The sequence below is a fragment of the Bufo gargarizans genome, unplaced genomic scaffold, assembly GCF_014858855.1.
Source record: "Bufo gargarizans isolate SCDJY-AF-19 unplaced genomic scaffold, ASM1485885v1 original_scaffold_1261_pilon, whole genome shotgun sequence".
NCBI lineage: Eukaryota > Metazoa > Chordata > Amphibia > Anura > Bufonidae > Bufo > Bufo gargarizans.
In genome coordinates this window covers 78,590-101,718 of record NW_025334289.1, presented here as the reverse complement: position 1 = coordinate 101,718, position 23,129 = coordinate 78,590, and the positions used below count along the sequence as shown (strand labels likewise).

At 42.2% G+C, this 23,129-nt stretch overlaps 1 protein-coding gene across 1 annotated transcript in view; it reads left to right on the top strand.

Moving 5' to 3' along the window:
* Positions 1-2,263: 2,263 nt before the first annotated feature.
* Positions 2,264-23,129, top strand: part of LOC122923149 (AF4/FMR2 family member 3-like) — a 96,137-nt gene continuing 75,271 nt past the window's right edge. The window contains exons 1-2 of the mRNA XM_044273876.1: positions 2,264-2,312; positions 16,803-16,854. Of these exons, the coding sequence (XP_044129811.1) occupies positions 2,290-2,312; positions 16,803-16,854 (75 nt within the window). The 5' untranslated portion in view covers positions 2,264-2,289. The remainder of the gene's footprint in view (positions 2,313-16,802; positions 16,855-23,129) is intronic.

Below are 23,129 nucleotides of genomic sequence, written 5' to 3'. Positions count from 1 at the left end.
TGTGCACACTTATTGCATTATCGAGGAAAAGTTTTGATGTCCCTGACATGAGCCATGGAGGTGGTCTCTTCATGTGCAGCGTTCCTGGTGTTCTACACTGAAGGCTCCCCAACCCCTCCACTCTGCTCTGAATGACATCCCAATTCTGGAGCAGGGGATTAACACTACCTGTAAGTGTAGCGCATATGCATAGTCACCGCTCTGGTAGCGGAAGTAGAGCCTCTGCGCTTATGCGGCTACTCGGAGCAGCGGTGCAGGCACAAGTTTGTCAGGGAGCTTCTTCAGCGCCAGGGACAACCCCTCACAGGTGAAGAACTGTTGTTGATGGTAGAGCAGGCAACAGTGGCACAAAACTTAAAGTGGATTTAACATGAATTATTCCCAAATTGCCAAAAACACCATTGTAAAACCTTGATCATTTGCATTAATACATTGTACGGTTCTTTTCACACAGAAAATACCTGTATGTGCACAGCCCGCCTCAGATATATCTGCAATACACATGGTTTGAGTAGCAAAAGAGGTTTCTAAAGTAACTTTGGTAACTTTGTAAACAGTAATAAAGAATGAGGAGAATGAGCTATAATTCCCTCGGTTCAAGTCACAGTGTACTTTGTGTGGATATTAAAAAGTGAAGAGAGATATAAGAGCACCATCCATAAGACATTCACATTTTAAGGCCAATTTAAAGTTTGTTTATGTGTAACGTAAAAAAGGGGATTTAGCTGTAAATATAAAAGCCTTTTATGCTGTGTTGATATAATGACTAATTTAGAATTCAGCCTGTTGTAAAACCGGATTTATAACTGGGGCAGTAATTTCATGTACTTGAACATTAAAATGCAGTGTGGCCTACATGCTGATTAATTTGGTTTCATAAAAGGCATAGATTTTTGGATTTGATTGAAAACAAAATAAAATAACCAAATAAAGTTTATCAAGTTGCATCAAATAACAGCAAAATTATTCTTCACGGCTCTTTACCTCTTTGAAAAATAAGAAAAGCGTGTTAAGCAAGAGCTATTTTATATATTGCAGAATCAATATGATGGTTTTTTTCTTGATAAAGAAAAGGAAACCATCCAAAATGTCTCACATGGTATAGTGGGGTTTAACAACCACCAAACAGATAAACAGATAAAATTCAAACAGATTGACACATTTATCATTTTATTGTGTGATTTTTACACTTTGTTTGTAAGTAAAATGCCAGAGGTTTACTGCTAGCCAGTACGCAAATGTGTCCTCAACACACTATAGGACACTGATCTCATTGGGCCCCATAGTGAAAGTTATAGGGCCCCCTCTGCCTGCACCCAGTTTCTTAGTTTGCGTTCGTCAAACACTCCTAGGTAATGCAGATCTCTGATGAAATTTTAATAAAAAATAAAAAAAAGTTGTCTCCCACTTTATCCGATGTGCAGCCACTGCTTCATAAATAATGCTACTTTCACTCTCAATATATTAAGATAGCTGGCATAAGGGTACTTTCACACTTGCGACAGGACGGATCCAGCAGGCTGGGCTCCCTGTCGGATCCGTCCTTCCGCTGTTTCGGCGTATCGCCGGACCGCCGCTCCGTCCCCATTGACTATAATGGGGACGGGGGCTGAGCTCGGACATGCAGGACTTTTTAGTCCGGTGGCTTTCGCCGTGCACCGCCATGCTGCGCCGGAGCTCAGCCCCCGTCCCCAATATAGTCAATGGGGACGGAGCGGCGGTCTGGCCATACGGCAAAACAGCGGAAGGACGGATCTGACCGTCCTGCTGCAAGTGTGAAAGTAGCCTAAATATATTACATTGGTAAATCTCCCCATACAGCTCCATATCGGCTGCTTCCCTCAGTGTATTATAAAATTGTCTGGCTGAAGCCACCACTAGGGGGAGCTCATTGCATAGGAATTTAGACAGTTGCTATTAACCGCAATGGAACCTGTAAAAATCTCTTTGCACTGAGCTCCCTCCAGTGGTGGCTGCTTGGAAATGCAGTGTTTGCATCTTGGGAACAGAAGAAGCAATTCAGCCTCAGGACCCTTGGGCCCCATGGCAATCACGTGGTCTTCCTACATGGAAGGTGCGACATTACCGCACCTTGCATGTAATAGCAAAACAAGGGCAACTACCCCACATGTTGGTAATCATTGTAATGAGCCAATGAACGTTTGTTTAATCTCTATTTATACCTCAATCAATTTTCGAACATTTTCAATTTTCTCCTTTTGTTTATACTAACTATTCTTTCCTCATATCTTTTTCAAAGAGCATGATGATTTGAAGCTCAGAAGTCCAATGCATTGTGCAGCACAAATATCGTAAGTGTTATTTCTTTCTTTTTTTTTCTTTTCTTTACATTTAGGGGTTTTACCTGAATGATAAGTTAGCACCTACTCACAGGACTGGTGATAAGTGTTTGTTTGGCGGGGTTCTGGCTGCTGGATTTTCCACAGTTTACAAGAATGGAATGGAGGTACTCCTGTGCTCTGCTCTCTCCCTGACCGCCCCTCCATTCAAACGGTTGACACAGGACCCCCATTTTCATGATGGGTGGGGTCCGGCCATTGCACCACCACCAATCACTTATCACCTTTCCTGTGAATAGCTCATACTGTATGTTGTCATGCTGGGCCAACCCTTACATATGTAATAGGATATTATAGGAAGCATATAAGCAAGTAAAAGGTTGATCTATATCTCTCTATGTGTATCTGTTGATGATAATACAGTGATTTTTACATATATATTTGTAAATTGGAATGTATAAACTCAAAATATTTGATAATTGGTATGTCAGAATATTTATAGAAACACTGCATCTTCCTCATCACAACTTGGTGTTAGGCACATTTTCCTCTAAGGGTTCATTCACACGTCCGCAAAATGGGTCCGCATCCGTTCCACAATTTTGCGGAACAGGTGCGGACCCATTCATTTTCAATGGGGCCGTAATGTGTTGTCCACATCCACATTTACGTTCGGCAAAAAAAAAGAACATGTCCAAAAGGCATTTTCTATGAGAGTGCCAGCGATGTGCGGTGCAAAATGTGGAACGCACATTGCCGGTGTCCGTGTTTTGTGGATCTGCAAAACACATACCGACGTGTGAATGGACCCCAAGCTGTACATTCTGGACACAGCAGGGTTAAAAACAACATGCAATGTAAGTATAGATATTTTTGGACTTGTTGACCTCATTAGTGGTTCATTAACACATCTTGTTCATGTTGTGGTTTTTGGCATAATTTTCCAAAATTTCAGAATACTGCTACGACATAACCCTTAAAGGGTTTGTCTAAAGTGATGGCGAATCATCCAGATAGGTCATCAATGTCTGAATGACTAGTCTTTGACACACCACCCACCCTCACAATCAGCTGTAGGTCAGTAGCTCCTACACTGGAACTCAACATTAGAACTACACAACTCCATCCATTGTGCCGTAGACCTACAGTGGTCAGTGAAGGACCTACACAGAACAGCTGATTGGGGGGCACGCAGGGTGTGGGACTCCTGCAGATCACAAAGTGATGGCCTAACTTGTGAAGGGTTGAACAACTCCTCTTTCTCTAACTCCATTCTCTGTGCTGCCAGTCTGCTCCTCCTCCCTGAGATTGTTTACAGGCTGCGGTGATAATGTGCAGGTATACAGAACATGACTTCTGCAGCCAATCACTGTCCTCACAGGTGATCACAGTGGTCCTCACAGTGGTCTTCACTGAGGACAGTAATTGGCTGCAGTGGTCAAATGCCATATATCTGGAGGTCACTGCTGCATTCCTTGAGCAAACAGTGGGAGCAGGACTGGACTGGTGGACCAGAGAATTATGCCAGAGAAAGAAGTGATTTAATTTTAAAGCATTGGCATGGAGCAAAATATAATTATCTTGGAAAAAACATTTAATGGGTTGTGCCAAGTTTAGAAGTTATAAATAACTGATTACTGGGGGTCCAACCACTGGGACCCTACCTTTCCTAAAAACAGGGATCTCGTTCCCGCGATGTGATGGAGCAGAAGGTTGGGCATGCGCCGTGCCACTCCATTTATTCTGTATGTGATTGCTGGAGTAAGGCGCACACCTATTTCTGTCGGTCCCATAGAGCCCATAGAGAATCATATAAGTGGCAGGGTGCATGTTCAACTTGCTGCTTCATCAGATCAGGGGAACAGGACTATCATTCTCGGTAACAGTAGGGGTCCCAACTGTTGGACCCACAGCGTTCAGTTATTTATTCCCTGTCCTGTGGGTAGGGGGATCAATTCTAAACTTGGCTCAAACCCATTAAATATGTTGTTTAAACTCTCTTTCCAGAGTGCCCAACTTAGGCTACTTTCACACTAGCGTTCGGGCGGATCCGTTCTGAACGGATCCGCTCATAATAATGCAGACGGAGGCTCCGTTCAGAACGGATCCGTCTGCATTATATTAGCAAAAAAAAGCTAAGTGTGAAAATAGCCTGGGACGGATCCGTCCAGACTTTCAATGTAAAGTCAATGGGGGACGGATCCGCTTGAAGATTGAGCCACATTGTGGCATCTTCAAACGGATCCGTCCCCATTGACTTACATTGAAAGTCTGGACGGATCCGCACGGATCCGCACGCCTCCGAACGGCCAGGCGGACACCCGAACGCTGCAAGCAGCGTTCAGCTGTCCGCCTGTCCGTGCGGAGGCGAGCGGAGCGGAGGCTGAACGCCGCCAGACTGATGCAGTCTGAGCGGATCCGCCTCCATTCAGACTGCATCAGGGCTGGACGGCTGCGTTCGGGTCCGCTCGTGAGCTCCTTCAAACGGAGCTCACGAACGGAAACCCGAACGCTAGTGTGAAAGTAGCCTTAGAGGGAACACTGGTGCCAGAGGTACAGCATACAGCATAGTGTGTGCAGCCATCAAGCTATGTAAATGAATAGTGCTATGTTGCTGTAGGTGTGTGTGAATATCTCGGAAATACTGCCTTAGGTTTTCATTTGCTTAAAACTTTATTCTTTGTGCCTAAGAGTAATCTTGGGGTTCTTAAAGATGCAATCTAAAAGACTTCTGGAAGCATTTTTTTGATATTACATATTTATTATGACAAGACAACCATTATTACTGCTTTGGGTTAAAGCTCTTTGTAACTGATGACCTATCTTCTGGACAGGTCATCAATATCTGATAAGTGGAGTTCAGACACCCGGGACCCCTGCCAATTGTCTGTTTGAGAGGCTCCTGTGAGTACTGTGGCCTTCTCGCTGCTTACCCTAAGCCTAGGGGTAATCCCAATGACTCAAGGACTATTTTATTTTTGTGGTGTTACTATAAGAAAAAAATGACATCTACAATAAACTAGTGTTACTGTGTTTTTTTTGCAAAAATATATGTAACAATTGTCCTGCTTTTCTGATGATTTTGTCAAAGAGATAATAAGGCCTTGGCGAATTTTTCTGAGTTATCAGAAAACCAGTCAGCAAGATTATTTCCTAGAACATTGTACTTTACTGCCACAGTGCTTAAGAAGTGTCATATAATTGAGGCTTCAAACAGAGAAAAGTTTGGAAGCATGAACTGCAAGGAAGGGCTGTGTTGCCATCTGGAGGAAGAAGTTCAGAGAATGAAGACAGGCTTAGGCTACTTTCATATGCGTTTTGGCATTCTGGTTTTGAGATCCAGCAGAGGATCTCAAAACCACGCCAAAGCGGTTCCGTTTTGTCCCCATGCCTTCTGAATGGAAAGAGATCCATTCAGGATGCATCAGGATGGCTTCCTTTCAGTCAGCAAAAACTGTACTTAGAAAGTACCCTGATTTGTTAAACTAAATGAAGATATATTGTCAGCAAATGTAATTTACTCCAAAACTATTCAAAAGAAAAACAAATGAGAAATTCTATCCATTCTATGACACTATGAACGTGTCCATGTCCGGTCATAAAACGGAATGCTGACTGAAAGGAAGGCATCCTGAATGGATCTCTTTCCATTCAGAAGGCATGGGGACAAAACGGAACTGCTTTGGCCTGGTTTTGAGATCCTCTGCCGGACAAGTTTGCACGGTTATTAACTATTGAGACATTTTGAAATCTGCAAAAAGGATGGTTAACATAATCCTAAAGATAATGGAGAGACTGGTTTGTGTGGGGCCATATTCTGATTTTTCAGTTTTTAATTTTTTAGAACAAAGTTCTGTTCTTTTTGGTACTGATCATGTTGCAAAAGGTTGGAGTGGTTGGTTGTGGAAAAAAGAAGATAGACAGAAGATCCCTGAACTTATCTGGAGTTTGAGTCCTCTTTATATTTACCATACAAATATCATTTTGTAACTAGTAATAATAATACTATATTTACTACTACTGTGAACTTATACCCCATATGTACACCCAGTGTGAGGTCATTTGTTCCATAATTGGTCCATTTGTTCTTTTAATATCATGTGTTCATCCAGCTATGAGTAAGAGCGCTAACGACTGAAACACATAAGCAGTTGTTAGCATAGACTCTCTTAACATTATTCATTAGTAATAGATTTACTTTTGTAAGAAGATAGTGCTAAACCCTTTTTTACATATTCATGTGGACGTTGTCCTAAAGCCAGCAGGACATTCTTTGCACCATAAGATGTGGCATCTGAGATGAATCCGGTGGCCAGGATACAATGATCCCTTTTTCTGAGTTTGTGGATGTTAATACTGTACATCTGCAAACTCAAAGTTTACTCTGTATAGATGTTGAAAGCAATAACATAATTTCATTTGCCAGGAATGTAATCTTATTGAACGAAAGGTATGTGGACAGAACTGTTGACTTTCTATGACGTGTTTGCAATGTAGTTTCCCTTTAAAATAATTTTAAATGTAAAAACATAAGTAAGTGGATAACGTATTTGAAATAAAAATACTGTAAATGTTTTTTCAAGAAACATTGAAACATAGAATGTGTCGACAGCTAAGAACCATTTGGCCCATCTAGTCTGCCCAATATACTGAATACTATGAATAGCCCCTGACCCTATCTTATATGAAGGATGGCCTTATGCCTATCCCATGCATGCTTACACTCCTTCACTGTATTTGCAGCTACCACTTCTGCAGGAAGTCTATTCCATGCATCCACTACTCTCTCAGTAAAGTAATACTTCCTGATATTACTTTTAAACCTTTGCCCCTCTAATTTAAAACTATGTCCTCTTGTAGCAGTTTTTCTTCTTTTAAATATTTTCTCCTCTTTTACCTTGTTGATTCCCTTTATGTATTTAAAAGTTTCTATCATATCCCCTCTGTCTCGTCTTTCTTCCAAGCTATACATGTTAAGGTCCTTTAATCTTTCCTGGTAAGTTTTATCCTGCAATCCATGTACCAGTTTAGTAGCTCTTCTCTGAACTCTCTCCAAAGTATCAATATCCTTCTGGAGATATGGTCTCCAGTACTGCGCACAATACTCCAAATGAGGTCTCACTAGTGCTCTGTAGAGCGGCATGAGCACCTCCCTCTTTCTACTGGTAATGCCTCTCCCTATACACCCAAGCATTCTGCTAGCATTTCCTACTGCTCTATGACATTGTCTGCCTACCTTTAAGTCATCTGAAATAATGACCCCCAAATCCCTTTCCTCAGATACTGAGGTTAGGACTGTATCACCAATTTTATATTCTGCTCTTGGATTTTTACGTCCCAGGTGCATTATCTTGCACTTATGAACATTAAATTTTAGTTGCCAGATTTTTGACCATTCCTCTAGTTTTTCTAAATCATTTTCCATTTGGGGTATTCCTCCAAGAACATCAAACCTGTTACAAATATTTGTGTCATCACCAAAAAGACACACCTTACCATCGAGGCCTTCTGCAATTTCGCTGATAAAGATATTAGGCAATATGGGTCCCAGAACAGATCCCTGAGGTACCCCACTGGTAACAATACCATGGTCTGAATATACTCCATTGACTACAACCCTCTGTTGTCTGCCCCTCAGCCACTGCCTAATCCATTCAACAATATGGGAGTCCACGCACAAAGACTGCAATTTATTGATAAGCCTTCTATGTGGGACAGTATCAAAAGCCTTACTAAAGTCCAGATAAGCAATGTCTACTGCACCTCCGCCATCTATTATTTTAGTTACCCAATAAAAAAAATCTATCAATCTCCCTGAAGTAAACCCATGCTGTTTTTCATCTTTAAAATCCATGGGATTTTAGATGTTCCACAATCCTCTCCTTAAGTATGGTTTCCATTAATTTTCCCACTATTGATGTCAGGCTTACTGGCCTATAGTTGCCAGATTCCTCCCTACTACCTTTCTTGTAAATGGGCACAACATTTACTAATTTCCAATCTTCTGGGACGACTCCTGTAGCCAGTGATTGGTTAAATAAATCTGTTAATGGTTTTGCTAGTTCGCCGCTGGGCGCATTTAATAGCTTTGGGTGTATCCCATCAGGCCCCTGTGACTTATTTGTATTAGTTTTAGACAGCTGACTTAGAACCTCTTCCTCTTTAAAGACACATGCATCAAAAGATTAATTAGTCTTCTTTGCTATCTGATGTCCTTTTCATTAATTTTCCTTTGTAAAAACTGAACAGAAGTATTCATGGAGGCAGTCAGCTAGTTCTTTATCTTCTTCCATATACCTTCCTTCTTTTGTTTTTAATTTGTTAATTCCTTGTTTTAGTTTCCTTTTTTTTCATTTATGTATCTGAAGAATGCCTTATCGCCTTTTTTCACTGACTGAGCTAATTTCTCTTCTGCCTGTGCTTTAGAAGCTCTTATAACTTGTTTGGCCTCTCTTTGCCTAATCTTATAAATTTGCCTGTCATCCTCGTTTTTTAGTTTTTTTTTTATAATACCTAAATGCTATCCTTTTGTTTTTAATGATTTTGGCCACTTCTGCTGAGTACCACAGAGGTCTCTTCCTTTGTTTGCTTTTACTGACAAGCCTAATGCAATTTTCTGTTGCTTTCAATAGTGCCACTTTTAAGTAGTCCCATTTCTCCTGGACTCCCATTTAAACTGTTCCAATCTGATAGGGACCTGTATACCACTAATCTAATTTTAGAAAAGGCTGTTTTACTAAAATCTGAAACTTTTGTTTTTGTGTGGTGTGACTCAGTCACTGTACTTATAGTAAACCACACTGACTGGTGATCACTAGATCCCAAGCTTTCCCCTACAGTAATATCAGATACTAAATTCCCATTTGTGAATACTAAATCTAAAATGGCCTCCTTCCGGGTTGGCTCCTCCACTACTTGCTGTAGAGATAATCCCAGTAGGGAATTTAGACTATCTGTACTCCTGGCAGAACTAGCTATTTTGGTTTTCCAGTTTACATCAGGAAGATTAAAGTCTCCCACAATAATACCTTCCCCCTTCAATGTCACCAAGTCCACCAAGACTGAAAGTGTCTGATTTTATTTATATATGTCATTGAAAAATAAAAATAAATCACATGCGCTTTAATTTACATGAAGCCAGAAGTTACCTTGTATTTCAACTCAGAAGAATGGTAGAAATTCATTATTCCCTCTACGCTGTTTTTTTTGGTGGATTTGCATTTTTTTTTTCTAGTCACCATTAGCATTTAAGGCAGCTCTCTCCAATTTTATGAAGAGGGGGCATGGCAGGGTTTGTGTGTAGGTGGTGCCATTGGCCCCAGGTCATTCATCATTATTTACGGCAGATTTTTTGCTGGTAACTATGAGTGCTTGCTTAGCTCCAGTTACATGGAGCAATAATTTGTGCTGTATGTGCTTAAAAGTTACAAAGATTCATGTATTCACATGTACAATTAATGTATGCAAATACATACGCTTTGTTCTTCATTTTTGCTGCAGACCTCCATAAAGAAAATATTTTCGTTATGAAAAAAGTTATCAGCAGGGGTTTAGAAGTGGTGTGAGCTAATGTCTGACACGTTAATTCCACACTATCTGGCTGAGGGTAGACAAATGATCTCTTGTACATGCATCAGTTTACTTTAACACTTGGATAAACCACTCTATGAATCAGACAAGAATTCAGTCAAAGGTCTTATTCAATCGTTCTGAGCCAAAGAGATTTCAAAAATAACCTAAATAAATATGCGCAGTGTTCTGAAAGATTTTTTCCTTCCTCCTGACCAATTTTGTTCCTGATTTGTGGGTCATTTATTTAGCAAAAAAATGTACATGTAGGATTTTATTTAGCATGACCGATCTTATTTCTACAAATTACGTATGAATAAATTAAGGCCTCAGATCTTATTTTCTTTCTCCGTATGCTCAGCTGCTTAATGTGATCATTCCATAATCCATATGTTTTGCTGGGAATTATAACAATTCCTTTTATTATTATTTGGACCTCTTACCAACTAATTAAACCCTTTATTTTATAATCAAGAGTTTTTGTTAGTTTGCACTTAGAAATTTGTATAACTTAAAGGGTCAAGTTACATAGTTTCATTCTGCTCCGTGCTTTTAGGCTAACATTGCAATTGAAGCATGGTTCCTGTCATGTACAAATAAAGTATGTCCCCTGCATTTCAGTCTGCCTCCCAACTCTCTGCATGTGCTGTCTCAAAGACAAACTGTTGCCCATAGCAGCCAATCACAGCGCAACTTTCATTTTACAACCGTTTTTTTCAATACTTTACCAGCCTGCAAAACTATAACTCCTATCATCAGAGGCATAGCTAAAGGCTCATTGGCCCTGGTGCAAGAGTTCAGCTTGGGCCCCCCTTCCCTCAGTGCTTTGTGGCCAGGGACCGGGAAGCACATAGCGTGAGGCAAAAATTTAAACAGCACCCCCCCCTATTCCAAATTCTTGACTTAACCCCTTTCCTCCAGCCAGAGGTGTAACTTGACCAGCATGCACTTTCTACAATACCAGTGTCTTCTTATGTGGCCTAAGGGTCTTTAGGCCCCCTCAGGCTCCTGGGCCCAGTAGCGATTGCTACCTCTGCACCCCCTATAGCTACGCCCCTGCCTATCATGCTCTGATGGTTGCAGGCTATTGGAGCATGATGGAGGTTATAGTTTTGCAACAGCTGGACAGCCACCGGTTGGTAAACATAGGTATACAATATTGTAAAGAGTACTGTAGTAACATGAAAGCTGTACTGTGATTGGTTTATATGGGCAACAAACAGTTTGTCTTTTCGACAGTACATGCAGGGAGATAAGAAGCAGACTGAAAAGTAGGGGAGATATAAGATTCTACAGACTGTATGCAAACGGCCACCCCCAAAACAGGTGCAAAGATGTTTCCTCTATGAATGGGCACCTGGGGCAGTAGTGGGTTTTCCAAAGTTTGAAGGCATTACCAAAGTATTAGGGTGGCTATACATATTCAGTAGCTGTTGGCCGAATGATCAGCTATCTCTCTAAACTCCCTCACAGCTTTTCCATACACATACAGTTTCGGCTGGATGAGTATGTGTATTTAATGAAGAAAGAGGAGACACTTTGCCCAATCCTTCTCTGTCCCGACATATAAAGGAGCTCCCCATACACGTTAAACTGTTGGCTGAACCTGCCAATAATGGTGAGTTCGATCAACAATACACTAATGTGAAAAAAACATAAATACATGATTTATAAATGTTTACTTTACACTATAATTGGGCCAAAGACAACTGTGAGCATTTCTAGGTAAGAAATAGCATTAGATAATATTTATATAGATATCTATATACATCTGGGCAATGCCAGGTAAGCCCATGCTTGTTTATATGAATTTTAATAAAACAGTATCTTAGACCATGATACTTACCACCTGCATGAATATAGCCTTATCCCATTTTTGCCCATGGCTTATTTACCCGTTTTACAAAGACAAAATAAGGAAAAGGCCTGTTTAACTTTAACCCCTTCCTAAAATGCTGAATTTCCATTTTTTTTTAGTTTCTGCCTTCCCGGAGCCGTAACCTTTTTTTGTTTTTCATTTACATAGCTGTATGAGAGTTTGTTTTTTTGTGGGACAAGTGTACTTTCTAGTGGCATTTTTAACATTGCATATGATGTAATGGGAAGCTGTAAATAAAAATCTAAATGAGGTGCAATAGGAAAAAAACACAATTCCACCACAGTTTATGGGTTTTGTTTTTATGGTGTTCACTATGCTGTAAAGGTAAACTGTGCCCCTTATATCTCTGGGTTAGGGCTCATTCAGACGGCCGTATGCTGTCCGCAAAAATGCGGATCCGTTTTTATGCGGACAGTTCAGCATGTCCACAAAAAAAGGATTGCTTTCCATTTTTTTGCTGACCCATAGACTTCAATGGGGCCTGATTTTCACTGACAAGTATAGGACATGTTTCATTTGTTTTGCTGAGCTGTGCAATGGAAGAAAAGGGCCCCATAAACAGACAGCATCTAATCTGCAAAAAAACTGATCTGCATTTTTGCCCTTAGTAAAAGTACTACGATACTATAATTATATAGTTTTTCTTCTGTTTTAATACAAAAAATAACAAAAATTGGGAATTTATTTTTCTTTTCATCGCCATATTTTGACCCCCCATAGCTTTTTTTTTATAGTCATCTCTACAGAACAATGTGTGATGGCTCATTTTTTGCAGGAAAAGCTGTAGTTTTTATTGATACCAATTTGGGATGTGTATAACTTTTTGATCAGTTTGTATTCCATTTTTTGGGGAGGCAAAGCAATAAAAAAACGACTAATTGGCCATTTAGATTTTTTCCTGTTACACCATTCACCGTATGGGATAAATATATTTATATTTTAATAGCATGGGCATTTTCAAATGTGGCATTTCTGCTGGTAAAGCGCGCTTCTGGATTGTTTCCATCATCCCTCTCCTCGTGCCCCAAAGCTGGTATCCTGCTGCTTGCTGCTAACCGCAATACTGTGCCCATTGTGCTCTCCAATGCCTCCAAATACTATACTGCAAAAATAATAGTGCCATACAGATAGTACCCCGATAGTAAGTGCTCCCTATAGTCCTACCAATGATAATTTTATCCAAAAGTGCCCTCATTAGTAATAGTGCCCCCTGCAGTGTTCCAATAGCAAGAGTGTTCCCCAGGACTGCCCCTTTAGTAGTAATGCCCTCAATATAGTGGCTACTAATAATAATGCCCCTACAGTAAACCCAGTAATAATAATGCCCCCATAGGGCCCCTGTAGAAAAAAGGTCCACATATAGCGCCCCCAGCAGTAACAAGGCCCCTCTATAAGGCACTCCTTTACAGCCCACAGTAGTAATAAAGCCAGTTTATAAAGTCCACCCTACAGAACCCACAGTAGTAATAAAGCCACCTTTAGATGCCTCAGTATTTATAAAACCCTGCTGCAGTACCCCCTGTATTATAATAACCCATGTGGTGCTATCTCCTGTATTATTATACCCCCTTCCTTCATTACAACTAAGGACTTTGTCTGAAACGCGTCAATGAAATACTGCTTGTGTCTGCATTGTCTGTATGTGGATTTATGTTGCTTCAATAAATGGAAGATTTCTACTGCAAAGCATCTACAGTGCCGAATTTCTTCTCTTTTTCTATACCCCCTTCCTCTCTGTATTGACAGTATGTATAATGTTCCACCCTATAGTTCCCCATCATCCCATCATTACTATAATGCCCCATACAGTGCTAGTATGTATAATGATCTCACCCCCTGTAGAATAATGCCCCATGTTGTATAATCCCCCTATAGTATAATGCCCGTTTTCAATGTAATGCACACTGTAGTATAATATCCCCCTGTAGTATAATGTGCCCCTGTAGTATAATGCCCCCCTGTGCTATACTGCACCTTTATAAAAGGCACCCCTGTAGCCCTCCACTTACTAGAATGCCCTCGTAGAGATTTTATATATAATGCTCCCACCTGTAGTTCCCCACTTAGTATAACTCCCCCTAGGGATTTTATATCTAATGCTATCCTCCTCATAGTCCCCCACTTAGTACAATGCCCCTTTGTAGGATTGCTGATCAGCTAACATCTGCTGATTCTGTATAAGGCTACTTTCACACTTGCGTTTGATCGGATCCGTTCTGAACGGATCCGATCATATTAATGCAGACGGAGGCTCCGTTCAGTACGGATCCGTCTGCATTAATAACTTAGAAAAATTTCTAAGTGCGAAAGTAGCCTGAGCGGATCCGTTCAGACCTTCAATGTAAAGTCAATGGGGGACGGATCCGCTTGAAGATTGAGCCATATGGTGTCATCTTCAAGCGGATCCGTTCCCATTGACTTACATTGTAAGTCTGGACGGATCCGCACGCCTCCGCACGGCCAGGCGGACAGCTGAACGCTGCAAGCAGCGTTCAGCTGTCCGCCTGGCCGTGCGGAGGCGAGCGAAGCGGAGGCTGAACGCCGCCAGACTGATGCAGTCTGAGTGGATCCGCATCCATTCAGACTGCATCAGGGCTGGACCGAAGCATTCTGCTCCGCTCGTGAGCTCCTTCAAACGGAGCTCACGAGCAGACAGCAGAACGCTAGTGTGAAAGTAGCCTTAAGGAGCTAGCACAGGTGTCCTAAATATCTGGATATTAGTACAGTAGTGTACAGTATATATATATATATATATATATATATATATATATATATAGTCACACAGTGAGAGGTTTGGTCTGGGAAAACAGGTATTTTCCTCCCAGCATGTGCTGCTGGGCTGATTTACAGCCAGGTGAGGTCAAATACCGGACCTGATTTTAAATGCCGGTCTGAGTTTTGGCAGCACCTGGCTTCCTTAAATAGGCAGCTGGACTCAGAAGCCAGGTATTGGGATCCTGGAGCCTTGTGTCTGGATGAAGGCTTGCTACCTGTTTGGCGTGAAAACAGGTTGATGCTACTATCAGCAAGGACTCTTTGAGGCAGAATTGCTGCATGGTGTGAATTACCACCAGCACCGCAAGGTGACTTTTTGTTTGAATATGACTGCTTGTTTTGTCACTTGCCTAAAGTGTGAATAAAACACTGAACTGTTTGATCCAAAGAACTTGTTGTTGTCTCTATACTGCGTCCACTAATCCTGTCTACCAGAGCGAGTCCCAACAATTGGTGGAGGATGCGGGTAAGAGCAGTGAGGCTGACGTGAATGCCGATATTTTTGGGTTCTGCATTTTTTAGGCATGGTTGTATGTCGTACATTAAACCAGATGTATTACAACCAGTGCCCCACGACAAAATGGAGGCTGTTTGGAAGGGCCCTCATGGAGGCTAATATGCAGCAGCGAGAGACAAACCTGCAGCAATGCAAGGCTAATAAGCAACAGCAGAAGACTAACCAGTTGCTGCTACAACACGTGATGGCTTTGCAGACAGCAGGAGCAACCCTGAGCGTCCACAATGCGATAGTGGTGGGACCGCGCTGCTCCTCAATCAAAGGGAACGTTATCCTTTGATGCAGTTATCCGTTGTCAGACCCATGATGTCGACACTTCCAGCGTTCACTTGGAACAAACCACTATGGGTTCCTCTGCAGAGTGTCAAGAATCACACAATAGTGAGGTATCTTCGATGCATTAAAAATCCAAGATTTTATTATACTCACAAGCATTTTAAAATTGCTAGCATATCTTAAAATCAACTTTTCAACACATGCCCTACAGTACCAGGTATTAATATTGTAATCTCTGAACTGGTGAAAGGTCCTCTTTAATAGGGTTGTGCCTAGTTTTTTACATGTTAAGGGATAAATAGCTCATACACTGGGATTCCTACCAATCATGAGAATAAGTGTCCCGTTCCCCGGTTCTGATAGAGCGGCAGGTCATGCATGGTCTCTGCCGTTCCATTCATTCTATATGGGAGCACCGGAGATAACTGAGTACAAAGCTTCCAGTGGTCGGACCCCCAGCGATCAGCTAGTTATCTCCTATCCTGTGCTTGGCACAACTCCGGGGGCAAGGAGAAATAAATAACTACAGAGTGAGGATGTGACACCCAAGACATTCTGGAATACTAGGCAAGTATGTGTTTCATTAATGCCTGTATTTCAGAGATGCAGCAGAATGGTCTGCCATACATCCTAGCTACCTGAGCATAATGCCTGACAGTGCCTTCTTGGAAACATTACAGAGCAAAAGCAAATTTGGTTTGGTTAGAAAACCCAGTAGGAAACCAATGAAAACAGGATGTTCTGTAGGGATAATCTGGGCAAATAAAAACAAAATTACTATGCAACTGTAGAACCCCTTTAAGGCCAGTCAAAAAAATGTAATTAATAGTATTACAAAATCATTAATTTTATTTGTACATTTAGCCACTGAATTCCTTGGCCACACATGAGTTAATTTACATGTACTCATTACAATAACCGTGCAGTTTTCATCCTAACCAGTATTCGCAAAAATAACTGACTACAGCATGTAGGAGCCCTTCTTCCTTCTACACCTATTAGTGGGAAAGGTTACAAGGCTAACCTGGCTGGTGTTAAAACATTTAGCATACAGCAGGAAGTGGGATATATTTTTAAGATTCTGTGCATTCTTTAATTATTGCATTAAATTATTGAATGGCAAGTGTTCGTGTTTACTTATACAGACAATGGAATCTAGAAAGCTGTTTGTAAAATTAATTAAGCCTTTCTCGTTCTACAGTACTTAAATGCTGTTTGATCTGTAATATCCTGCTCAGAAGCCACTTTAGGTCTTGGATTTGTTTCCTCAGGTAATTATAATTTGTCAAACACCAACAAGGATTGTGCTGCGAGTTTGAAAAAATCTACTAATTGGTCTAACTCCGATATCCTAGTTTTAATAGAAAGAAGCTAACAGTCTGACACTGGTACTAACATAATTACTGGTTACTTCTTACGATTATTTGCACAAATCTAAAAGTCTTTTTTTCAATAATTGTAATAAGTTCTGCTTTGTCATTTATAGAACGTTAGAAGATGACCTGAAGCTAAGCAGTGATGAAGATGACTGTATTCAGGTAACCTTATTAACCTCGATGTGACAATCAATGTTAACATAACAGTATCTGTATACAGTGGGTATATATATATATATATATACAGTACAGACCAAAAGTTTGGACACACCTACTCATTCAAAGAGTTTTCTTTATTTTCATGACTATGAAGGCATCAAAACTATGAATTAACACATGTGGAATTATATACATAACAAACAAGTGTGAAACAACTGAGAATATGTCATATTCTAGGTTCTTCAAAGTAGCCACCTTTTGTTTGATTACTGCTTTGCACACTCTTGGCATTCTCTTGATGAGCTTCAAGAGGTAGTCCCCTGAAATGGTCTTCCAACAGTCTTGAAGGAGTTCCCAGAGATGCTTAGCACTTGTTGGCCCTTTTGCCTTCACTTTGCGGTCCAGCTCACCCCAAACCATCTCGATTGGGCTCAGGTCCGGTGACTATGGAGGCCAGGTCATCTGGCGCAGCACCCCATCACTCTCCTTCATGGTCAAATAGCCCTTACTTTCAAAGTTTTCTCAATTTTTCGGCTGCCTGACTGACCTTCATTTCTTAAAGTAATGATGGCCACTCGTTTTTCTTTACTTAGCTGCTTTTTTCTTGCCATAATACAAATTCTGACAGTCTATTCAGTAGGACTATCAGCTGTGTATCCACCTAACTTCTCCTCAACGCCACTGATGGTCCCAACCCCATCTATAAGGCAAGAAATCCTACTTATTAAACCTGACAGAGCACACCTGTGAAGTGAAAACCATTTCAGGGGACTACCTCTTGAAGCTCATCAAGAGACTGCCAAGAGTGTGGAAAGCAGTAATCAAAGCAAAAGGTGGCTACTTTGAAGAACCTAGAATTTGACATATTTTCAGTTGTTTCACACTTTTTTGTTATGTATATAATTCCACATGTGTTAATTCATAGTTTTGATGCCTTCAGTGTGAATCTACAATTTTCATAGTCATGAAAATAAAGAAAACTCTTTGAATGAGAAGGTGTGTCCAAACTTTTGGTCTGTACTGTATATATATAAATATTTATAAGAAAAAGTCGCAGCACTCCAAAATGAGATCAAAATGGTCAAGTGTGTATTGCTCCATGTCCAGTGTTTATTGCTCCATGTCATGGAGCAATAAACACTTCACCATTTGTTATCTCAGTTTGGAGTGCTCTGGCTAATGTTTTATTTTATTTAAGTGGACCTTTCTATCTGGAATTTTGTTACAGGCACCTGGCTGCTTTTTCTATTGAAAGTGTTGCTGTCTTGAACTTTTGTATAAATTTACTTCCCAATAATCTGATTCTGTAGGATTACTTTTCTCTGTAGCAGCCATGTTGCTATACTCCAGCTTTAAACTGGCCGTATACATTAGGTGTACATTGGCCAAACCCACTAGAGTCATCTAATGTGTATGGGGGCCCCCTAAATCTACCCTGATGGCAGCCAAACTGCTACAAGAGTTAGGCTACTTTCACACTAGCGTTCGGGGCTCCGCTTGTGAGTTCCGTTTGAAGGCTCTCACAAGCGGCCCCGAACGGATCCGTCCAGCCCTAATGCATTCTGAGTGGATGCGGATCCGCTCAGAATGCATCAGTCTGGCACTATTTGTCCTCCGCTCTGCTCAGCAGGCGGACACCCGAACGCTGCAAGCAGCGTTCGGATGTCCGCCTGGCCGTGCGGAGGCAAACGGATCCGTCCAGACTTACAATGTAAGTCAATGGGGACGGATCCGTTTGAAGTTGACACAATATGGCTCAATTTTCAAACAGATCCGTCCCCCATTGACTTTCAATGTAAAGTCAAAACGGATCCGTTTGTTCATGGTAATGCAAACGGATCCGTTCTGAACGGATCTAAGCGTTTGCATTATAGGTGCGGATCCGTCTGTGCAGATACCAGACGGATCCGCACCTAAACGCAGGTGTGAAAGTAGCCTTATCTGGCAGTGGCTTTCTCCCCTCTCCCATCTCAGAATACATACACGCCAAACTGAACTGAGTGTGTGTTGGTATGGGGAGGTCGGGAGAAATAGCTGTTGGCCAAACAGGTATCTAATGTCTATGGACATCATTACTTAAAGGGGTTGTCCCACAGAAAATATTCTACAATTTTCATACCAGCTCTTGGATCTTAATACTTTTATAATTGCATGTAATTTAACATTTTGTATAGCCACTGAGTTATCACTTGCTCTTTGTTCTTTTTCTTATTTCTTTGTCTGGCTCACTGTGAAGGCCGCACATGCTCAGTTTCATCCTTCAACTGCCTCCTGAGCTGTGATAGGGAGAGCATGGGCACACCTCCAGAGCTGTAATAGGGAGAGCATGGACACACCTCCTGAGCTGTGATAGGGGGAGCATTGGACACACCTCCTTAGATGCAGCAGAAGAGACACTCCCATTGAGCTGCCAGCTTGATATACTGTAAATCTAGCAGATAAATGAATAGGGAGATGTCTAGACCCATGTGAGGTACAGGGCTGGTTCTATCTTTGTTACAAAAATATTGGCATGTACTATATGATATCTGACTTTCATTTTTTACATTATTCAGGGGACAACCCCTTCAATGATCTGGTCTTGAGTTATGAGATTTCATCACCTAACCTTTATGCCCAAGAATACAGTTTGGAATTTGTACTAGGCCTTGTCATCATAATTTAGGCAGAAAGAATTATTTAATTTTCCGTAGCATTGCTACATTATTGTTACAAATTATCTACTGGTGGTCCTATTGTATAATGATAAAAGGGTTGTCTTAGACTCTGTTCCCCCAACATGCCAGTAGGCCTCCATGCATCCAGCATAGTTTGATAAGACATGCTGTATAGGAGAGTATGATCTACATCTTCCTGTAGATGGACACAGTAAAATAATGTATACCGAATGCTATTCTTTTTGTAGCAGTAGGAGTCTGTGGCTTGCATGCACCAATATATACCTACAATACCTATATAATGGAACATGACAGAGGTGTACGTCAGTGAATACTCCCGACATATATTTTATATGTGAACATAGTCTTATTATTACAACACTAAGGGTGGGTTCACACTAGCGTTAGGGATTCCGTTATGGCTTTCCATTATAACATGGTTATAATGGAAAATAACGGAATGCCCAGACAGAATGCAAAACAGAAGCCTTTAAAAAGCATTCCGTTTGCTTTCCGTCCTAATAGAAGTCTATGGGAAAGCATAACGGATCCATCTGGGTCCCATTATGCAAGACGGAAAACAAAGTCCTGTCGACAGGACTTTGTTTTCCATCTTGCATAACGGGACCCAGACGGATACGTTTTGATTCCCATAGATTTCTATTAGGATGGAAAGCAAACCAAATGCCTTTAAAAAGCCTTCCGTTTTGCATTCCATCATAATACAAGTCTATGGAATGTTATAATGGAAAGCCATAACGGAATCCCTAACGCTAGTGTGAACCCACCCTTATATACTGGTTCCCCTTCCAGGATTTCCACCTTTTGGGAGACTGATTATTCCCTTCTCCCTCATTCGCACTCCAGAAACGAAGAGACTATGCTTGCATATGTTCTCTCTGCATTGTAGTTCATGTGAGCTGCTGAAACAGCAGTGTTTCACTACTCACATAAGATAAGACTATAATTAAAATAGCTGCATGCATGGCCACTTCTCCACCTCATCTTCTCTTTCTGGAGTGACACAGAGGAGTCAGGAGATCCCAATTCCCCATATGGGGATCCCAAAGATGGCCACTTAGCACACCATTATTACTTACCCATCCCTTCATCCCTCTTATGATATAGAATATACCTGTGAGCAGCAGTAGCGTCACCAGGGGGGGCCAGAGGGGGCCACGGCCCCCCATACATCACGCTGTGCCCCCCCCAACTAAAATGCCCCCCCAAGTGAGCAGCCGCAGTCGGGCACAGGGAGATGAGCGATTCCATTGCGCTCATCTCCATAGTCCTCTGCCTGTGCTGCGGCGGTGCAGGGGAGGGAGAGGCGTGTCCCTTCCCCTTCCTCTGATAGGCTGCAGGCACTAGGCTGGCAGCCTATCTGAGGCCGACGCAGGTGGCGCAATTACATCATCGCGCCGCCTGAGCCATAAAGCGCGGGACACAGTCCAGAAGAGGCTTGCATCGCATCGCTGACATGGAGGTAAGTATAAGTGTTTTTTTTTTTTTTGATGGGGGCTTATTACTGGCACATGATGGGGGGCTTATTACTTGCACATGATGGGGGGCTTATTACTGGCACATGATGGGGGGCTTATTACTGGCACATGATGGGGGGCTTATTACTGGCACATGACGGGAGGCTTATTACTGGCACGTGATGGGGGCTTATTACTGGCACATGATGGGGGCCTATTACTGGCACATGATGGGGGGCTTATAACTGGCACATGATGGGGGGCTTATTACTGGGACATGATGGGGGGATTTTTACTGGCACATGATGGGGGGACCTATTACTGGCACATGATGGGGGGACCTATTACTGGCACATGATGGGGGGCCTATTACTGGCACTTGATGGGGGCTTATTACTGGCACGTGATGGGGGGCTTATTACTGCCACATGATGGGGGGGCTTATTTCTGGCACATGATGGGGGGGCTTATTACTGGCACATGATGGGGGGCTTATTACTGGCACATGATGGGGGGCTTATTACTGGCACATGATGGGGGGGCTTATTACTGGCACATGATGGGGGGATTATTACTGGCACATGATGGGGGGGCTTATTACTGGCACATGATGGGGGGGCTTATTACTGGCACATGATGGGGGGCTTATTACTGGCACATGATGGGGGGCTTATTACTGGCACATGATGGGGGGCTTATTACTGGCACATGATGGGGGACTCTTATTACTGGCTCGTGATGGGGGGCTGGGCTCTTATTACTGGCACATTGGGGGGCTCTTGTTACTGGCACGTTATTGGGGGCACTTATTACTCGCACGTTATTGAGGGCACTTATTACTGGCAAGTTATTGGTGGGCACTATAGGGGCATCTACTGCGGCCACAAAGAAGGGGTATTTTATATGGGGGTTCTGTACAGTAGCATTTTATACTGGGACACATTATGGTGGGTACTATGGGGAAGGGGGGAGAGGAGTGCTATGGAGTCATCTACGGGGGGCACTAAGAAGGGTTATTTTATACTTGCAAATTATGAGGAACACTGAGGGCATCTACTGGGGCACGATATATGGGGCATTTTATACTGGTACATTATGGGGGGCACTAGGAGGAAGGGGGAGAGGAGCACTATGGGGGCATTTACTGGGGGCACTATATAGGGGTATTTTATACTGGCACATTATGGGGGACATTAGCTCAACTGGGGGCATTACAAGGGGGTATTTTTTGCATTGTCACATTATAAGGAGCATTATTTCTACTGGGGGGGCTTTATTACTCACCCATGGTATGAGCCCCTAGTAGCAGCACCGGCCTCTCCCTGCTCTGGTATCCCTCTGCCCTTTCTCCAAATCCTTATTATGAAATATTTCTCATTAGGATAAAACACAACATCAGCTCCGCCGAGCCCCCCGGCCAAAGTGTGGAAGTGGTGTCCGAGATCCCCAAGGGCCAACACAAGTAATTGTAAGTTTTCATGTGAAATATGTTTATGTTATACACATATAGCCTACACTGTGCCGCACAATATACAGTATACCTCTACACTGTGCCACACAATGTACAGTATACCGCTACACTGTGCCACACAATGTACAGTATACCTCTACACTGTGCCACACAATGTACAGTATAGCTCTACACTGTGCCACACAATATACAGTATACCTCTACACTGTGTAGTCTGTTCTATAAGCACCCTTGTTCTGTGGCGGCGGAGAGAAAATAATCTGGAAGTGCCCCTCCCGAGACCAGGCTCTGGATCCGCCACTGGTCCGGACCGCTCACAGGAGTGTACATTTCTTCTAAATTGTAATCCGTATGCTCTGACCTGCAGAAATCTGCACTCGCTCGGTAACAACTAACAGGCAGTGCCTGTAGGCTGTAGCCTGGCCCTGTTACCGAAGCTAGCCGAGTGGTGTATGGTTAAGGTACTAGTAGAGATGAGCGGCTGCTTAATCCTGATTTAAAGTTAAAGTTACTGCAGGATATGGATTACAGTTTAGAAATGTAAAATGTACACTCCTGTGAGTGGTGGGGAGGGAGATCTGTGGATGACACTGTTATAGGGAGGGGGATCTGTGGAAGACACTGTTATAGGGAGGGGGATCTGTGGATGACACTGTTATAGGGAGGGGGATC